Source organism: Glandiceps talaboti, chromosome 22, assembly GCF_964340395.1.
Source record: "Glandiceps talaboti chromosome 22, keGlaTala1.1, whole genome shotgun sequence".
Lineage (NCBI taxonomy): Eukaryota > Metazoa > Hemichordata > Enteropneusta > Spengelidae > Glandiceps > Glandiceps talaboti.
In genome coordinates, this window is record NC_135570.1 from 10,143,594 (window position 1) to 10,164,510 (window position 20,917).

General features: G+C 35.5%; 1 protein-coding gene across 4 annotated transcripts; it reads left to right on the forward strand.

Moving 5' to 3' along the window:
• Window positions 1-309: 309 nt before the first annotated feature.
• LOC144451972 (general vesicular transport factor p115-like) lies at window positions 310-19,949 on the forward strand. Of its 4 annotated transcripts, none has more exons than XM_078142913.1 (20): window positions 310-430; window positions 1,026-1,112; window positions 2,755-2,896; window positions 4,020-4,141; window positions 4,742-4,900; window positions 5,420-5,625; window positions 5,987-6,239; window positions 6,757-6,845; window positions 7,029-7,183; window positions 8,939-8,953; window positions 11,480-11,685; window positions 12,044-12,157; window positions 12,805-12,923; window positions 13,504-13,685; window positions 14,017-14,141; window positions 14,604-14,742; window positions 15,006-15,178; window positions 16,036-16,254; window positions 16,393-16,803; window positions 17,917-19,949. In XM_078142913.1, the coding sequence occupies exons 1-20, from the start codon at window positions 317-319 to the stop codon at window positions 18,019-18,021; spliced, it is 3,135 nt and encodes a 1,044-aa protein (XP_077999039.1). In that variant the 5' UTR covers window positions 310-316; the 3' UTR covers window positions 18,022-19,949. The 4 variants fall into 4 exon arrangements, with proteins under 4 accessions (XP_077999039.1, XP_077999040.1, XP_077999041.1 ...); XM_078142914.1 differs by having other exon boundaries at window positions 4,023-4,141; XM_078142915.1 differs by lacking the exon at window positions 8,939-8,953.
• The last annotated feature ends 968 nt before the right edge of the window (window positions 19,950-20,917 follow it).

Genomic DNA, 20,917 nt, shown 5'->3' on the forward strand with positions numbered 1-20,917 from the left:
AAGTCAGTTTTTCCTGGAAAATCGAAACACTAAAGTTTTATCTTCAGGTCAATATAAAGAGAAACTCACCGAATATAAAGAAATACGATGCGACCGATATATCCCAGTCAATGTAATGTAAGTACCACCGAACGGTTTCCGCTAGCACTTCAACCAGGAGACGATTTCGTCTGCTTCACTGTTTCCTGCCTAATTAATTCAAAACGCTGTCTGCAAAAAATTAATCGATTTTCTGTCCCTGGTGGGGCGCCCTCTCTCATGCCTTAAGTCAGTACCTAAATCGCTTTGCATTATGGGTTAGGGCCACGTCTCACGCATGCCCATTTCATCTGTACGATTGGGAGTTACAAGTCAGACGAAAATGGCGAAATACCTACGTGGAATTCTTGGCTCGCAGAGTCCAACTTCCCAACCAACTGGTGCCGATACAGTAAGTACGAGTATTGATAAGATGTCAAACTTTTATGTAGTGAAAATTTATCACCGAACTCGGATGCAGATGAAACTAGGAAGATGACAATCCGGTGTCCTCGCAAACAGGAAGTACAAGGTTCAGCAAGTATGGCTGTGTGCAATGTGGATATCATGTGTACTAAAGACACGTATTCTTGTAACACATCGTACAATATGGAACGGTTCTATGCGGTTAAAGAAGTACATATATACTTACAAGATGAGATATTTTCATGGCATTGACATAGGATGCATGCATATTTAAATATTGTCAAATGTTATGTCAAAAGAAACGTACGTGTAGTCTTGTCAAACATTAGTCGTGAACACATCGCGTTTAACATCTTAGATGGATTGTGAACGTACAAGTTGCAACATATTATTAAAGTTATGAATATTAATTATGAAATTTGAAATCGCGGTGACAAATTTACATGTTTGATGTTTCTATGGTAACTCTGGAGACTTAATCCAATAAAAACTTACAGAAGCAAATGTATACTTGATCAATTTATGAAATATCTTTTTCAATCATGAGAATTTAATATTTTATTTATAATTCAACATAACAGGTGGCACGACTGGTTGATCGGGTACAGTCGTCAACATTACTAGATGACAGAAGAGATGCAGTCAGGGCTTTGAAATCATTATCCAAGGTAATACAAATGATACAACAGCATACAAATACAGTGGATATGGTGTTGGTTTGGTGTTTTCACTCTTGGAACATGTTTTTTACACAAAGACACATTTCAATTCTAGTAGACTAACAATAACAGAGACACAACCAACACAGCAAGATCCTTTGCCCAATCACATTGAAAAGGGATAAAACTTTTCAGTTTACAGTGCAGTAGAAACAGGCTTCTGTTGAAAAGAGTACTCATGGACTTGATGATTTTAATGGCTTGAATTGTTTACTTTCCAACTAATACATGGTAACTTGCCTACTTCTACATCCCCATGGTGTATGGCACCTAATGCCCTACATTATAGTACATAATTGTTTCTTTTGCATTTGAAGTTGTTAGAGTGTATGTAAAAATGTCATTTCACAAGAGTGAAACACCAAAGCAACTTACATCATTTGTACTGTAATAAATCGATTGTTATTACAGGGATAAAAATAGACCACAGATGTATTAGTGAACAGTATATAGTTAGTTATTTTATTCACTGTACTGCTAGTTAAATATAAATACACAAACATAAGGCAATGGTACCGCTAACATATGTTAGACACATTATAATAAAACTCAATAAGTACAGAGGGTCAACCAAAGGCAGATGGCACATTATAATCTTAACAGTTCAGAGCTGGAGTCAAAAACACTGAAAAGTTAAACACTTCGGATTTACGACAAGGTAGGGATATTTTTACACATGGACGGGGAACAAGCTATAACAAGTATTTTGAGATTGTCGTGGAAAATTTTAAGAATATCTGATGTGATTTTCACCATGGTAACAATATCTGATACATCCATGCATAGAATGAAAGATTTGTCTTGTTGGTACTTCTGTACATCATTTGCTAACATCTGGAGCAACTGATTAATTAAGGCATACACACCATGATAATCATTATGTCAAGGATTACAATTATATGTAATATGGAGAACTTTTTCAGCCCATGTCCACTCACTCAAAACCGTTCTACTTAAACAAAAAAGGAAATAAACGTCTGATATTGATAATGTTGTTAACAGATTGAAGGAATTCTAAGTGATAAATTGTTCAGAAATTGACTTTCTAAAAAGTGTGATATGTATCAAATGTATTGTAAAGAGATGAAGTAATAACCATATTATATAAATTGGGAGACAATCACTTCTGAAGTAACTATGCTGTAAATGTAATAATTGGATGGAGGATTAGTAAAGAATGCTTGATTTTGTCAAGAGAGATGTAGAAATAAAGATATAGAAATAACTATAAAGTAGGAGACACTGTGATGCAGGTTTCATAATTTTTCAAATATTTCTGAATTGCAGTATTATGATATACATATTACAAACAATTTAATTGACAAAAGTACAATTTGATATGTCATGATTCTCTTCAGAGTGACTTCTATTTTAACTTATCCATCGCTTGTGTCATACTGTATTGAAACCAAATTGTATAGCGCTTTGAGCACAGAGTGGGAAAGCGGTATATATATATTTTTAAAAAACCCCAAAAAAACCCCAACATTTGCATTTCGTTTGCCTGAACTATACTTGGACTCTTAGCCATGGTAGTCTAGTAGCTGAGGGAGCCCTCTCCATTAAGTATATTTTGTGTTTGTATTTACAGAAGTTTCGTTTAGAGGTTGGTACCCAAGCCATGGATGTCCTGATTGATGTGATCCAGACTGACAGGGGTGATAGTGAAATTATGAGTTATGCATTAGACACGTTGTATAATGTTATAACAACTCAACCTCCAGAAGAAGATGGTATGTATAAAACTCAGTTGAAACTCCAAATACTGTAGTTATGGTGTCTGGGTTCTCCCCAGAGCTGATAGAGTATTAGTACCTAAAAAGTTATGTTATATGTAGGGTTTACCCTTTCTAAATCATGGTGATTTTCAGAGGTCATTGACCTATAGTGACCTTGATACCAGCATTACGAGCATATCAAATTGGTGAAAGCAACTGAGAAAGAAGTATACATGTTTCTAATGAACAGTAGTTTTCAAAAGTATCGACACACTCCCCCATTCTCCAAAAAATTTCTAAAAGTGAAAAGATTTTCTGCAAGCATCATACACCCGCCTTCCTCCCTATTTGCATAATACAATATGTACAAAGTAGAACAAAAAATTTGTCTCGGACAATATCTGGGGAGATGACGTTATTGACAGCCATATATTGGGAGAACAAAAAATGATTTTCTCGACAGTGTTGATGGCTTGTAGGATCAATATTTTTAGAAGAGTGTTCAGAGACTGTGGTTAGAAACAAAATAGTTAGGACCTTGTGTTTGCCAGTTGTGTTGGTTTCATTTTTGCAGAAAATATAAAGGTCAAGAAGGATTGTCACCATTGTTACTTTGTTCAACAGAAACACTGAGTAATCCTGTGATTCTTAGAATTATTGGGGTGAAGGCATTTTGAAGAGAACTTTCAAATTATTTCTGTAAAAATTGTGAATTTTAAATTCTGATGAATTGTAAATCCTCTATACGATTTCTCAATTTAGAGTGTGTGTAAATCAGGCATTATGCTCTAAAGGATGGGGAATCTGGGATAACGGAAAGGGGTAAAAGTGGTTGTCTTCACCTCGGAATCTATCATAATTTTGTTTGGGAACCTCGGTATATTTTACCTACTTACCATCCTTGGCAAAAATACTGATAATAATCCAAACGCAGTCAATTTTTTTTTCATCCATTATCAGTGTTTTTGTTAATGGTGGAAAGCAGGTAAAATCTACCCAAGTTCCCCAGTCATTTGACCGGACTGAGTTCCACAATGTATTGGAAAGTATGCTAGTTTGCTATATTTTGCCCTTTCTACTGGGTTTCACCAACCTTAACAAAAACATTTATTATTTGGTGTCTTTTCTCCCATACCAGTAGATGATGAACTACCTCCAGAACCAATGAAGAATCTGGACCCAGAAGATCTTAGTGGACAGTTTACGGAAATATTTATAAAAAGTCAAGATAACGTTTCCTTGTTGCTTGGTCTGCTTGAGGTGAGAATCTTTGAATTATTGGAAAAAAAGTGCAGAACAGTAGACGGACTGTACCAAAGATAAATATTTGATACAAAACTAGGGAGTTTGGGTTAGGTTATGAGGGACAATCGCACAATGTCACTCAAGCTCATTTATAGGGGAGGGATCTGGCATCGATGTGATTGCTGAACTCCATTTTTGCACTTCTAACCAAATTTCAAATTTTATGCCTTCAATGATAACAGGTTCTATATTTACTACTGGGATGTTGATAGGTTGATAAAAAATTTATTTCTAATGTGAGATACTGTGCAGAGTTTCCGGTAGTATTTTAAATGTCTTTATCATCATGTTTTTACATTGCATCAATCGTAGTGGTTTGACCATTACAATTTTCATCATGATTTACATCATATATAAACATGTCGATGTCGCACTTGTGAAGTTTGTTTAGGGGGAGGGGGAAGAGACTGTGTCTTTTGACTGCTGATTCATGAATATTTTAGCAATTTGTATATTGCGGAAGTACTTCGCTTCGTGCTAAGGTTTTAAATAATATGAATATAGTCCACTTATGTTGAGTTTTTTATACTTGACATTTCCTTGTATTTTGTTCAGGAATATGATTTCCATGTAAGAAGACCAACTGTCAAGGTACTGACGTCTTTGTTAATGAATCGAAGTAACCAACTACAGCAAGCAATCCTTGTCAGTCCAATGGGTGTGTCTAAACTGGTTGATTTACTGTCAGACAGTAGAGAAGTCATCAGAAATGATGTAAGTTGCTGATTTCTACAGTTTCTCTGATTTAGTCACTTTTGATTTCAATATTACTCAATTCTCTGATTTCAAAGCTAACGTCAATAGCATTTCATCATTTTCACCCTGTCTACATAGTTCTGTTTATTTAAATTTTGGCGATGTAGTTTTCCAAAGCTGATTCTCCCCTCCCGGGGGCTACTCCACCTATTTGACTGTGTATATGTGCCGTCCTTTGGCCTAAAATGAGGTCTGTTGTTTGCCTGAATAATCTAAAATGGGATCCACTCAGACTCTACATCACATTTTTTTGTATTTTAATTTGCTTTGCCTAAAATGTGGTTCATTGTTGTTTACCAAAACATAACTTTACCATTCATTCACCCCAAAATGCCTTCTGAGGCAAAAAATACAACTACATTTGAGATCCACCGTTTCCTCAATATGGAACTACTACAAATGTCTTTAGATCTAAAATTTGATGTTCTAAAAATGTGTTATGTCTATAATAGGGTTTTCTTGTTCCTTTCTTTACAGGGTTTGCTTCTTTTGATTCAATTAACTAAAGGCAATGCAGCCATTCAGAAGATTGTAGCATTTGAGAATGCATTTGAACGGTTACTTGAAATCATATCAGAGGAAGGTAACAGTGATGGTGGCATTGTTGTAGAAGATTGTTTACTACTTCTTCTTAATCTTTTGAAGAAAAACAGTTCTAACCAAACATTTTTCAAAGAAGGAAGGTAAGTAATGTGTTGTAAGCAATTTTCAGCATTGTTCATCCCAAGCTCATGTTCTGTAATAAGGCCTGGCTTTAAGTAGTCTCCTTAGCAAGGCCGGGTGATTGATAAGTGTGCAAGGTATGCCATGATGGACAGAGCGCCCTCACACATCAATTAACGCCTTTCATAGAGCATAGACAGAGCAGACCAGTGAGGGCGGAGTGATACAATGTATCTATGTATCCTACAGTCTTGGTGGTTGACCTTGTCAAGTGTTCTCTCCACTCAACCTTTGAACTCTATTTTTTCATGGTACTCGACCTTTGACCTCTGTTCATGAATTATACATGTAAAACCTGATTGGTTTCTTTTCTATATTCAGTTTTATACAGAGATTAGCACCATTCTTTGATCTTCAGTCGGCAGCTCAACCCAAAGGCACAGAAACAGGATGGTCTGCACAGAAAGTTACCAACATTCATCTTATGCTCCAAGTTATCCGTACTATGGTATCCCCTAGCAACCCACAACAAGCCACAGCAGCCTGTCAAAAAGTGATGCATCAGTGTTCATTACTACAACAGTTATGTACAATTCTAATGGCTAGTGGTGTACCAGCTGATATTCTGACTGAGGTAAACTTCACATTTTTTCCATCAATTTCTATGATTTAAAACTGCACTAGCAGCAACTGGAATGTTCCTTGAAACTGTTTGATATACTTATTTACTTGTAATATTGTTCACCATTAAATGCATTGAATCAGTAGGTAACACTTTAGTGTAGAAATACATAAAACAAGCAGTTAATATTAGTTGTACAGCATTATCCAAATGGATATAGAATAGAAAGTAATAATTTTGAAAGTAATAGAATTTTATATTTCAAGTATATTGATACAAACTGTGCTGAATAGAATACATACAATTAGTAGTCCTGGTACAGACCTATTGTGGTACAACCCTTGATACATCCTCACCTCACTAGGGAGCATACAATGTGTGGTGCCATTAAGTGTATAGAATTAAATCCCTCACATAACAATCTCTGTCCTACCAGGTTCCCCAGGATATATTATACGAATACTTCATACATGTGATTTTATATTATCATGCAAGTGATTTATTTTTTGCAAAATTTGTTACTTCCCAGACAATCAACACTGTATCAGAGGTGATTCGAGGCAACAACACGAATCAAGACTATTTTGCATCTGTGACAGCGCCCTCAAACCCACCAAGGTAACTACAATGTCTTTTTCTCTTTGGTTTTTGTCTCATTAATGAGGGTATTTCTTATTGACTTTGTTTTGGAATACTCTAACCCTTCAATTATTATTACATGTAGTTCACTTAAAATGGTACGTCTTGTGTGTGTATTATTTAAAAAAAGACAAAATTAATGTGATGTTTTCTTGTCTGTAGGCCAGCCATTGTTGTACTTTTGATGTCTATGGTGAATGAAAAGCAGCCATTTGTACTCCGCTGTGCTGTCCTCTACTGCTTTCAATGTTTTCTGTTTAAAAATGAAGTTGGTCAAGCCCAGATAGTATCAACACTATTACCTTCAAGTGCAGAAGGTAAGAGAACCCCATTTTGTAAGACTCTGTCTAAAATATTAGATCCATCACTGGCATCAGTCTCCTGTTATTTATTTTTATATAAAAACCAGTACCGATATTATGTGTAGTTTACATTCAAGTCAGTGTTAATTATACCTCATTTGAAATGATCATGTGGATGAGGATTGGGTATTTATTGTGGATTTCTAATTTATAAAACAATTCTATCATGGCTTCCTACTTGAAAAATCAATGTGAAACAACATATGCTAAGTCTATGTTTGTAACTCAATACATTGCAAAAAGCAAAAAAAAATGTGTAAAATATTTGTTATTGTACGTACAGTATCAAAGATTTTACACATTTATTAATCTTTTGCAATTAATATTGAGTTACAAACAAAGACTTGGCATACATTGGAAGTAGGAATCCATGACAAAATTGGTTTATAAATGAAAAATCCAAAATAAATACCCAAGTCTCATTCATATGTAAACCAAGGGCATTTGGACAAAAAACATGGGATTTATACCCTGGTTGTTGTACATCATGACAATACTTGTCAACATCTATGGTTCTGTGGTGTTAGAAATGTGAGTCAAAACATTCCAAATCAACACTAATTATCCCAATTTTTCATAGATTATTCTTGCGGAGGTATAATTTTGTTAGTTCCCAATATTTCTCTTCATTCAGCTGGAAAATTCTCATGACCTAAGGTTTTTGTCACCACTTTTCTGTCGACTGTGAGTGACAAGGCTCCTTAGGTCACTCTTATTTTCCTTGGCTGAATGAGGACAAATATCATTGGTGATGAAGAACAGCTAGTTGTATTTTTTGATGTTTGAAATATGTTGTAAAATATATATAAACAGTTGCAGTAGACAAATCAAATGTATACACACATTGGCATATATTTATGTAATCACTCAGGATGACCTTTCAAACTCCAAAGTGTAGTACAACTGCCGACATCAGAATGTGGACAAACGGAACTTGTTACAAACAGGGAAAGTAAACAAATGAATTGGATTAATAACACTTGACTCAACATGTTGGGACAACAGAGACTTGTAAATTACACTCTTATCATTTCATAAGAACAGTTTTAATGGCCTCTTTATGTGTACATGAAATGCCAGGGTAACTGGAAATTTGTTTGTGAACATGAACTATTATGTAAAGTGGTCATACAACTGTACTTATCAAATGATGGAATAATACAAGTCTCTGCTGTGCCAACATGCTATGCCAAGTGTTATTAATCCAATTCATTTGTTTACTTTCCCTGTTTGTAACAGGTTCTGTTCATCCACAGTCTGATGTCAGTAGTTGTAAAACACATTCTTCTTCCCAATAGGGTTGTACTTATATGAACCCTGTAACTATAGTACACAGACTAACTCATTTCTTACAGCACTAACTCCTCTCTCCAGGGGGTTCACGGTTTGGTTGTTTGTTGCTTTGTTTTCTCCTTTCCAATGACAAGGCCTGCCCTATAATTCATTCAATCACTTTATCATGGTTATATCATGACATTGTTTCCTGGTTGCAGCCTGCCTATTTCATCTTGGTCCCTAAAACTTAAAAAATATCCAGCACTTTTCCAGATACCACTCATTGCCTTTATCATCTAATTCCTGGGTTTTTATCATCAGGTACCTCTTTCACGAACCTTTCCCTTACCTTATCCACCCCAGCTCAAAATTCCTAATTTTTTGTTTGTTTATTTTTTATTGAAATGTGGAACTTTAATATTCTTATGAATACAGTTCTTTATGACAAAGGTATGCAATGTTGTTCCTTTGCAAGTGAAACACAACAGTCACACTGTTCAACATCTGAAATCTGATTTCTATTCTTGTTCACACAAAATAGCATGCCTACCCAGTCTCATCATATCTGCATTATTCATTTGCATATATTTACATATAATTAGTGAAATGCAAAATTGTCCCATTGTGCTATTTCTAATGTTGAGGTATAATTTGCATATATTTGCATATTGAAAATAAGTAAATTTGAGCACACAATGTGCTAACTGCATTGTTTGCTGTCAAATACTTATTCCTCATTAAGATAAGTTTGATTTTGTTTCTATAGTTACATTATTTCCATAGCAACCAAATCAGAGTTCAGATGTTGGGCTCATGAGTTGATTTGCATAAAGTCAAAGTTCATAAGGTCAAAGGTTGCATGGTGGTGACATCACATGGGAGTACACGTGATAATTTTACAGCTGACATTTATGAGAAATAATCACAATAATTCATCATTCACAGCATGATGTGAAGAGGGAGAGTCATTCACATTGTGTTGCCATGGTAATTGAATATTTAATGTCATATTAATCAGACACAGTATCTTTGAAGTAATACTCTTCATCAATATTAAAAAACCCTCGAATGTTAACACTGAAGTAAGAAATATTCACTAGTAAAAATGTAAACATTTGAAAGTAGACATCACTCAGTTAACATCACATGTGTTGACTTAAAAATAGTATTGAATGAGGAAAATAGGCAGGCTGGCAGCCAACAAACTGGCACAGTTGCCATGGCAACAATAACAGAGTGGAAATGGTGAGATTTTGTGTAGAGGAAATAGGGGTAGTTTGCATGACCTGACGGAATGGGCTGGAGTCTCAGAATATTTTGTGTATTATTACCGCAAACACCTTTCGCCATAGTTTCACCACATATATGTTTATATTTGTCTTTTGGAGGCTCAAAGTCACTTTCAAAGAAGTACAGTGTATATAACCAAACGGCAGCCATGTTTTTCTTCACCATGTTGCACAATAGCTCAATGTAGTACATGTACAATCAGTAGATATGTTGTTTGTTTGTTTGTTTGTAGAGTATGTCAAAGGTCACAATAGTAGGTAGAGATACAATGTTAAAGGGAGCGCCACTCCAGGAAATACCTGTATTTTGATAGACTTTGGGTTCTGGAGAGTCATGTCACGATTTCACATCGTGAGATTGCCAAGAAAAACCAAAATTGAAACTCTTTTTCACTGCTTTTGTTTCCAAACTGGTCCACCATTGCCTCACGGGACTTAGCAGTTATACATATTTATTAGATGAACACTGAATATTCATGAATATCTATCTAAAGGTAATAAGCACGTAGGAGTACTTAGTCAGAAAGTAAGGGTGTTGAGTCACTCCTATGTGGTCTCTGTACTTGGTACAACCATATTGTTTTGAATGGATTGGTTAGACTATTACTTGACAAAGTAGGGGTGATAAGTAACCCCTATATGGCTTCTGTACTTGGAACAACCATATAGTTTATATGGATTGGTTAGACTATTCATTCCTAAAGTAGGGTGATGACTAGTGCTTGACAAAACTAGATAGACTAAGTTTTAATAACATTCATGGTGTTTTCACATAGAGACTTGAAGGTTATGACTTGTGTATGCAAGAAATATGAATCAATGGTTTGTTACTACAGTAATACTCCAAAACTAATGACAGACATGCTATAACAACCAAAATGATAATACAGATACTGATGTGATATAAAACAAAAAAAGTTTGTACTATATCATACGATTTGTTGCATTAAACTTTTCATCCAAACACAAACTTACAAATTGTTACCTGAAATTTTTCGACTGCATAGTATGCAGTCTTTGTCAACTTGATCCATTATTCAGAACATGTGACCTTATGGACACTTGAACTTAGTAAGGGGTCATAGGTGCCTGGAAGCTTGTATCGCACTCCATCTCTGTTTAGTGATGGTTGGTATGCTCTGATATAACTTCACTCCTCACTCAAGATGCTTGGTTTCTGTATCAAGGATGTTCACTTTGTCAATGTCAACAGAATGTCCCAGTGATTCTAGATGTACATGTTGGGAAACTTCCAATGAACTGGAGGTTGGACATCTATGTTCTAAGAATCTTGTTTAAGTGATCTTTCAGTCAATAATTTCAAGTAACAATTTTTCAAGTTTGTGTTTGGATCAAAAGTTTATTGCAACATATTGAATTACCAATACAGATTAACTTTCATATGAAGATATATCGTATGATATGTAATGTATAGTTCCAATGTATTTTGTTCAAATCACACTTGGCAGTCACATTTGGTATTATAAATTTGAAATTTAAAAACACAAGCAAGTCAATACCCTTTGAGAAACTCTGTGAGAGAACACTAATTTACATATTAATACTTGGCATCTGGGTTTCAGAGAAATGGTGTGGTATCAAGGTATGGAGTGGTAAACAAGACACTGTTCCTAATAGATAGGGTGACATTTTGTAAATAATGTGTCATTTTATTTATCTCTTACAGTGGGTACTGTAACAGCAGGTCAGTTGTTATGTGGTGGCTTATTTAGTTTGGACCCTCTATCTAACTGGTGTGCAGCAATAGCGTTATCACACGCACTCAAAGACAACACTGCTCAAAAAGAGCAACTACTACGTGTGCAATTAGCTACTAGCCTAGGGACTCCACCTGTGTCATTGCTACAACAATGTACAAATATACTAGCACAGGTAAGTTAATGGTAAAAACTACAAGAGATTTTGACCAGTTTTACTGAAAAATTCATTCACATTTTATATTGGAGTAATAACTTGTGTAGCAGAGTTTAGAAGATTCGTTTAAATCTCAGTGACTTTTGATGTTTTTCATTAATTCTTACTTATTGAAAAATACACACCAAATGGTGTAAATCAAAAGTGTGTATAAAATATAAAATGTACCAAGTCATGTGAACTGATGAAATGTGGATAGCAATGAAACAAAATATACATGTCAAAAACATGAGATGTTGGAATGATATTGTTTGCCGTTGATTCTGGTTCTTTTCAAATGTTACAAATTTGAATTTAATTTTTATCTTAATTTCAGCCAACCAGTAAGCTACAAAGTAAAGTGGGATTGTTGATATTATTATGTTCCTGGATGTCATCATGTCCTATCGCTGTGGCTCACTTCCTTAATAATCCTTCTAATGTACCTTATGTATCCTTTACATGGTGTGTGTGTGTGTGTGTGTGTGTGTGTGTGTGTGTGTGTGTGTGTGTGTGTGTGTGTGTGTGTGTGTGTGTATGTGTCTGTGTCTGTCTGTGTCTGTGTGTGTGTCTATGTATATATGTATGTACGTACGTACGTACATATGTATGTGTGTGTGTGTGTGTGTGTGTGTGTGTGTGTGTGTGCGTGAGTGTCTCTGTGTGTGGTCAATCTGTTTAAAATCTGATTTGGTGAAGACGGCTTGATTTCTTTTTTACCTCTATTTCCTTCATTTATTGTCGTTTGTTGTTCTGTGAATGCTTGGAAGGTGCCAGTCACCTGGATTTGAAAACAAAACGATGGAAATGGAGGTAAATAAAGCAATGCAGCCACTTTCACCACATCAGATTTTAATCAGATTGGCGTATGGTGTGCATGTGTGTGAAACTGAAACTTTTCATGTATGTGTAGGTTACTAAGGTGTGTGAGGAAAGGTTAGAAAGGATCTGGGTAGACTAATAATATGTAGAGTCAATAAAGGGGATGAAAGAAGATGGAGGATAATTTAGAGAGTTCAAAATTGTCATTCAAACAAACCATCATGTATACACTGTGTTGGCAGTCATGTATCTTTTCCTTGACCCAACCTGTATTAGCTGACATCACAGGTAGCAGATAATGTAGATGAGACAGACCAATTGATACAGGGACTTAGTGCCTTCCTTTTGGGTATTTCTGTACAGTTTAATGATGATTCAATAGTAGCATTTAATAGGTAAGTCCCTCAATATTGATCTGTACACCCCTACATTCAATAGTAGCATTCAAAGTCCCCTCAATATTGACCTCACAAGTCCTGTCTTGTTCACACTCCCAGATATTAGTAACATTACATGAGGAAGACCCTCAATATTGACCTGCACACCCCCCACATTTAATAGTTACAGTCAATCAGTCCCTTTATACTGACTCAGCTCAAAAATGAAATCAGCCTAGAAATGATGGGATGCTACATATTATGCAGGAGTCTTCCAAACTGCCATGTACACCCCTACCTGTACAATGAACCAGGCCAACTTGCCATAGATTTGTAGCATCCTACTATTTAGAAGACAGAATCTCAAATCATGTCACATTATATTTCAGTGAGTCATAGATCATCCACCACTGTGGTGGAGGGGCTATGAGTGAGTACACCATATTTTAATGATGAAAACAAAAGATTGTATAGTTAATTGTTTGGCCACTGTTTTGATGCTCTTATCTGACATGAGGGCCACAATGACAGAGTTCTGTAGTGTCAGCATTTCCCACATTTTCTTAACATCAGTTTACTCTGGTTCTACCTTTTATAGGGATAACTTACGACAGTTGATAGATAAAAGAATAGGTAGTGAATCATATGTGGAAAAGTTGGATGGTGTGTCAAAACATGAAAGTTATACAAGAGCTGCCAGTAAACCTCAAATGAGATATGACAGTCCAGATCAGCTTCTCTTTGATTATGAATTTACTACATTATTCAAGCAACTGGAAGGTGAGTTATTATCTCTCTCTCTCTCTCTCTCTCTCTCTCTCTCTCTCTCTCTCTCTCTCTCTCTCTCTCTCTCTCTCTCTCTCTCTCTCTCTCTCTCTCTCTCTCTCTCTCTCTCTCTCTCTCTCTCTCTCTCTCTCTCTCTCTCTCTCTCTCTCTCTCTCTCTCTCTCTCTCTCTCTCTCTCTCTCTCTCTCTCTCTCTCTCTCTCTCTCTCTCTCTCTCTCTCTCGCTCTCTCGCTCTCTCGCTCTCTCTCTCTCTCTCTCTCTCTCTCTCGCATGCTCAGTATTTACTTTTTATAGAGATAACATTCTTGGTTTTGGTATGATTTCAGGTGTTCTTCTGAAAGCTGTGAAGGGATCACCAGAACAGGAAACAACAGACACTGAAAACTACAAGAAAACAATAGAGGATCATGATAATATTGTAACACAGTATAAAACATTGATTAGAGAACAGGTAAGAATTCAATGTTACATTCTAGTTGTAAAACTCTTAAAATTCTATCTCGTTCTAGTTCATCTGTAGGGTCAAAGTTAGTCTACATGGAGGTCTACTATTTAGAGGCTATCATTATTTTATTTATTTCTTTTTTGCTGGTATTCCTCTTGTGGTCATATGACAAGTCTACATCATTTAATCATACACAGAGGGGAGGAAATAAAGGTAGTAGTCCTCCAAACAATTTTCTTAATATGCAGATGAATATACACATATTAAACACAACCATACATTTCTACAGAATTTGCCGAAATACTGTTCCAAATATTAAGTGAAAGAGAGTATCAAAAATTGCTTGTTTTTTAACTCATGAATTAAAATTGCTTCATCTTGTGACTTTATATTACCTGATGCACAGTCAGTTTTTACCAAAAACAAAGTTGTTATGCCATAATCACAATTGATGATTTCCTTCAACAGGACAACGAACTGCAAGATATGAAAAATCAGTTTGGCGATTTACAAAATAAATACACAGCAGCAGAAACAGAGATTGAAGAACAAAAATCTCAAATCCAGCAACTCAGAGACCAGTACGCCCTTTTGAAAGGACAGCAAGGTATGTACACATGTCGTACTACCAAATATATTGTTTCCTTGCTGTGGTTATATCTCAAGTCTACATCATTGAACTGTATACAAGGATGAGGGGGTGGAAATAACGGTAGTATACAGCGCCCTCTTGTGGTCATATGACAAGTCTACATCATTGAACCGTACACAAGGCTGAGGGGATGGAAACACCAGTAGTATACAATGCCCTCTTGTGGTCATTTCATATATCTACATTATCGAAATAAATTGTTATGTTATTATTTGCAGATATTCTTGGTCAAGGTGATGTTCAACAACAAACTGCTGTCTTAGACTCATTTGGATTAAATGGAAATAATGAAGACGGTGCCAAATTACAACAAGAAATTGAAGAATTGAAAAGAGTACAGGATACATTAAATCAACAACTGAGAGACAAGGATGAAGAAATTGAAAAAATTGTAAGTTTTAAATCACCACACACAAAACAGACAGACAGACATGTACACATACACACAACAGACACAGAAATACAGACATGTAGACAGATAAACACTAACATACACACAGACATGTACACGTATGCACAACACACATAACAGACAGAAACACAGACATGTACACAACAGACAGACAGACAGAAACACATACATGTACACATACACAAATCATCATCATCCATCGACAGCGGTCGAGATCTCAGACACCCTGGTTTATCTGCCATTGCTCCCTTCAGTTCCTCCAAACTGAGTCTGGTTATACAAACACAAACACAAAACAGACAGACAGAAACACATACATGTACACATACACAAATCATCATCATCCATCGACAGCGGTCGAGATCTCAGACACTCTGATATGCCACCCTGGTTTATCTGCCATTGCTCCCTTCAGTTCCTCCAAACTGAGTCTGGTGATACATACACAAACACAAAACAGACAGACAGAAACACATACATGTACACATACACAGAAGAGACAGACTGAAACACAGATGTGTATACATAGACACACACATACATACTTTAGCAAGATCATTATTCTTGGTACAGTTTGTCTAAATCATGTAAACGTACCTCAAGTAGATGCAGACATTCAAACACCAATGTTTTGATTAGGCATTTGATGTCTGCATGGTTGCAGTTTAGTTCATTTTATTTAGACAAAATGTTTGAAGAAACTATTCAGTCAAACTTGCTGTCGTAAACTGTATCTTAAAGTGTAGCATGTACTGTTTGTTATTGGTTTCTGCACAGTTGTATCAAACAGAGCCGGTTAACACTAACCTGAAACTGATATTTACTTGTTTTTCTAGAAAAATGATTTGGCAGTGGCTGAGTCTAGGCCCACTAGCAATAACATATCTCAACAAATTACTGATGACACTTCTCCAAGGATATCAGAACTTGAAACTAAAATTAGTGAACAAAATCAAGAATTAGAAGAACTAAAAACTGTTGTCTTAGAACAAGAAGATGAAGTTAAACATTTTAAATCACAGAGTGAAGAGTTAACAAAACAAATTCAGGAATTGGTAAGTAATGTTTGGTTGTTTGTTTGTTTGTTTGTTTGTTTGTTTGTTTGTTTGTTTGTTTGTTTGTTTGCAGTCAGCCAAAATAAAATATGATAGTGATAATATGATATTAACATCCTTTCTACTCCCATTATTCAGGGTCAAGGGTCATCTGAATCTGCATCTGATAATGCGGCACTTGTTGCAGAGAAGGTTGCCATGGAGTCCAAACTTTCAGACCTAGAAAGTCAAGTTTCCAAAGGAAATGTAGAGATTGACAGACTAGCTAAAGAATTAGAAAACATTATTAAAATCAAGCAGACTTTGGAAGAAGAAAATAAGACACTAAAAGAACAACCTGTTAGTCAAAGTGACGAGCAAAGTAACAATTTGAAAGAACAAATAAAAACTCTTACAGAAGAGAAAGAAAAATATGAAGAGGAAAAACAGAAACTTGTGGATGACGTGGCATCAGTGAAAAAAGAGCAAGATGATTTATTAGTTTTACTAGCTGACCAAGACAGCAAACTAAATGAATATAGAAAGAAGTTGAAAGAACTTGGACATTCGGTAAGATGTACAGTTTTTATTACTCTGGTAATTGAGACATCGGTTTACTGAGATAGACACAAACTAAAACTATTGTTGCAACATGTTGATACAACTGTGATAAGCTATTTAATGATTTAATTACAGTTTCAGTAGGGAGATTTCTCTGAAAACTAGTTTATTGAGAGGTCCATGAACTTGCAGTGCTGTTTTGAGACTTCCAATGTTTACACTATCCTGATCACATGGTGATTAGAGTCACACAGCAGAGTAAGGCCGTTTCATTTGTACACTTCTCATTTCAGATATTGATCCAAAATTATTTTTACAATAGATGAGGTGAGAGATAGTTGGTACAGCTGTTTTGATTGGCGGCAATTTACAGCTATTGCCCAATAGAGTGATTTGTAACAATTTTACTTTTCAAAATGGCTTAATCCATAATCAAAGCTATGACTCATCCAAAGTTGCTTTGGTAAGTGACCGTTCTGATTGGTCAGTGAATAGCAGGATAAATGTGGCATATTTTGACCATGTGAGGGCGTGCTATATACGTGAAAATCATACTGATGTCTTCAAAGGTTTTGTATGTCATTGAAATGGCATTAAAACCATTTTATAATGTGACATAATGTAGATGGGAGTTTTCACACCTTGCCTATCAGTCCACCTGCCTGTCTGTTTTACTACAGTGGCAATCTTGGTGTATATGCTTACTAAGATGGACATAAACTATACATGAAATGTTGTTTGGTGTGATAGATTACGTAAGTGGGTGATAGGGGTTCCTTTAATACATCCATGCTCTATTGTGCAATTCATCCTGTAAACACTGGAAGTCCCTTGAATGTACACTGCAAGATCATGGAAGTTATTAGAAATGCCACACTACTGTGAGTATAGTTAAACCAACATTCATTCAATAGCGTATATCTACATCATACATGTCAAAACAATAGTATTTGTTTGTTGTGTCTATCTTTGAAACCGAGACCTTGGTTGCCAGAGTAGTATATCAACATGTCACAACAATAGTTTTAGTTTGTGTTTTCTTGGTAAACTGAAACCTGAAATTGTCTTATCTGTTTCACATCTGTTTACTTTATACCAAATATCAAACTTTATGTGTTTTAGGTGGATGATGATGATGATGATGATGATGATGACGATGACGATGATGATAATATTGATGGCGATGATGAGGATGATGATGATGATGATGATGACAGTGGCAATTGATCTTAGTATGCTGCATCAAAACGAAGATTTTATTTTTGCAAATGTAGCTGCAAATGAAGTTTTATCGTCACCATATGATTAATTTGTAAATCGCTAACATGTTCCTTTAAACTCGATTATGACTTCATTTCTGGAATTTGTGTTTGTAAACTTATGGCCCAATCATAGTATTTATAATGTATAGCCAATTGTATCAACTGTAAGTTAAAAAAAAAACATCCTTTCTCGTCCAAAATTGGAATGCTGTTGACATATTGGTGCTGAAATCAAGAGCCCTCAAGTTTGTTATTATTTGATTATAGAATCAAGACCCCTTATCTGTGTAATCATTTGACTGATGGTAAAATCTATTTCAGTGGTAGAGTGAGTGATAGTAGAATCATACCCCTTAGCTATGTTATCTTTGGACATTTGTCGAGGAACTGTTGGGAGAATCCAGGCCTCTTAACTTTGATACCATTTTACAGTGGTAGAATCGAGACTCCTTATCTGTATGTTCATTTGGTAGTGGTAGTATCCTGTTTAAAAATCACGACTCCATATCAATGTAATCATTTGACAGTTATAGAGCATCTGATGGAAGAACCCAGATCCCGTTGAGACCATTTCATAGTGGTAGACAAAAGCTGATGATGCAATCAAGACCCTTGATCCACCTGGTCATTTGGCAGTGATAAGGAACCCGCTTTTCTAGAATAAAGAACCATTTTTTTACAAAAATAATTTCTCAGACTTTGAAATCATTTCAGAAAGTTTGAATGTAGCAAAAATTCAAAGACTATCTTGGTAAAGGTGTGGTTTTGAGTTGTATTATTAAGGTAATTCACTATGTTCTGAATCACGACTCCTTGTTTTGTATCTTGGAAAGTGTGACAGTAGTGTAAATATGGTATGTAAATATACATAGGGTGTGTAATGGCCAAGACATTGAAGTTTATAGGAATGGGTAAACATGTAAACCACTTTCTCTGCAGATGAGTAAAAAATCTGACCAGAAAAGCTAACCAAGTTATTGAAGTTTTAATATTCACACAGATGTAAAAGCTAAATATTTGTGCTACATCAGTAATAATAGTGTATGGTAGTCAGGGTTCTCCCCATACTAGTTGATACTGGTCTGCACCAACAAAATACATAGTAAATGTAACCTAAACAATATGCTTGTAATCAGACACAATTGTTATGTATATTATGGACTTGGTAGTAACCAACCATTGATATCTATCCATATCAATTACCTAAAGGTCGTCAGTGGTATATGAATATTGATTACTGACCAGCACGCTTTGATGCTGGTGAGACCCTTGACGCTTCATAATGTCAATTGCTGTACTATAATGTATGCTAATTTATGCATAAGTATGTGTGTAATCAGGTAAATGTGAACTACATGATTAATTTAAAAGTTCAACACAATGAAAACAAATCCATGACAATTCTGTGCCATGCTGTACTGCGCCACACTGTGCTGCACTGATCCAAATGACATAACACATTGATATGTCAATAGTTGAAGTCATTTCATTTACATAAATTTGTAAACCAGTGTCAAACTATTTGTATTTCAATAACTCCTGCTTGATAAATACTCTGATTTTGTTTTATTCATATCAACTTAAGGGGACACATATATTCACACTAACTTGAGGGTACTTTTCTATGGACGACGACTTATAAAGTAAGCTTCAAAAACATGAAAAAAAAATAATACCTTAATATTATTTTCAAAATTCAAACTTTATTGCTATTTGTGGTGCAATTTTATTTTTCATTTGAAATGATGCCGCCTGGTGTGTAGGCTGTATGTCAACTGAAATGTTTATTTTTTTGAAAATTTTGTTTTTCAAAGTTTTGTATGTGACCTTTGACCTTATAATGATTGACGTCTGACCTATAATGCCATACATCAACTAAACCATAAAATGTACATTTCACAATAATTTAATTACGTAAGTATTTTGTCATTTGAAAATATAACTTCTCTCAAAATGAAATTTTTATGCTGATAGTGACACAAGTTGAAAGATAAATAAACTAGTTTGTAATACAGCAAAGTAAGACAATTTGTTGTCTGCATATTCCTTGTGGAGTAAAATCATGATTTGAGAATGTGGTTTATGATACCTGGTGCCAATCAGAGTTGCAGTAATCATTCTAAAGACATTCAGTTTCAGTTTTCACCATCCCCATATCACCTCACATTCCACCAACATCTGGCAAGGGAATTGTTGGTCCAATTGTTCCCCCTTCACAGAGTTGAGTTGCTTTTATAACCTTGCAACAATCAGTCAAATTGCAGATATCTACCCCTTCCCCTATAAAAGTCATTTATACCTATGGTTGTGTGTTGGGTTGGAGTAACTTTACTTTTACACCCCCTCCCCTTCAAAAGTCACAAGTACTTACATTTGTGTTGGGGAGGGAGTAACTTTACTGTACCCCCACTCCCCTACAGAAGTAATTAGTACCTATGTTTGTGTGTTGGGAAGGGAGTGACTTTATTTTACTCCCTTCCCCCTACAAAAGTCATTTATACCTATGGTTGTGTGTTGGGTTGGAGTAACTTTACTTTTGTTTGTGTGTTGGGAAGGGAGTAACTTTATTTTTACACTTGTCCCCCCTACAAAAGTCATTAATACCCATGATTGGGTGTTTGGTAGGGAGTAACGTTACTTTTACACACCCCCCCCCCCCCTACAAAAAATATATATATATATACAAACTGCATCTAGATATGCAGAAAAACAGGCGCCAATGTTTTGAAGTCTGAATTTGATTCTGTACCCCAGGTCTGCATGGTGACACATTAGTTCATTTCACTTAGACAGAATGCCACAGGAAACTATTCATTCGATCTTCTTGCTGTGTAGCATGTACAGTTTCTATGTGGTTGTGT

Coding starts and splice junctions, on each gene's coding strand:
- LOC144451972 (XM_078142913.1), top strand. CDS start 317: ATGCCCATTTCATCTGTACGATTGGGAGTTACAAGTCAGACGAAAATG. Junction 6,240..6,756: donor CAGCTGATATTCTGACTGAG/GTAAACTTCACA, acceptor GTTACTTCCCAG/ACAATCAACACTGTATCAGA. Junction 16,804..17,916: donor TGAAAGAACTTGGACATTCG/GTAAGATGTACA, acceptor TATGTGTTTTAG/GTGGATGATGATGATGATGA.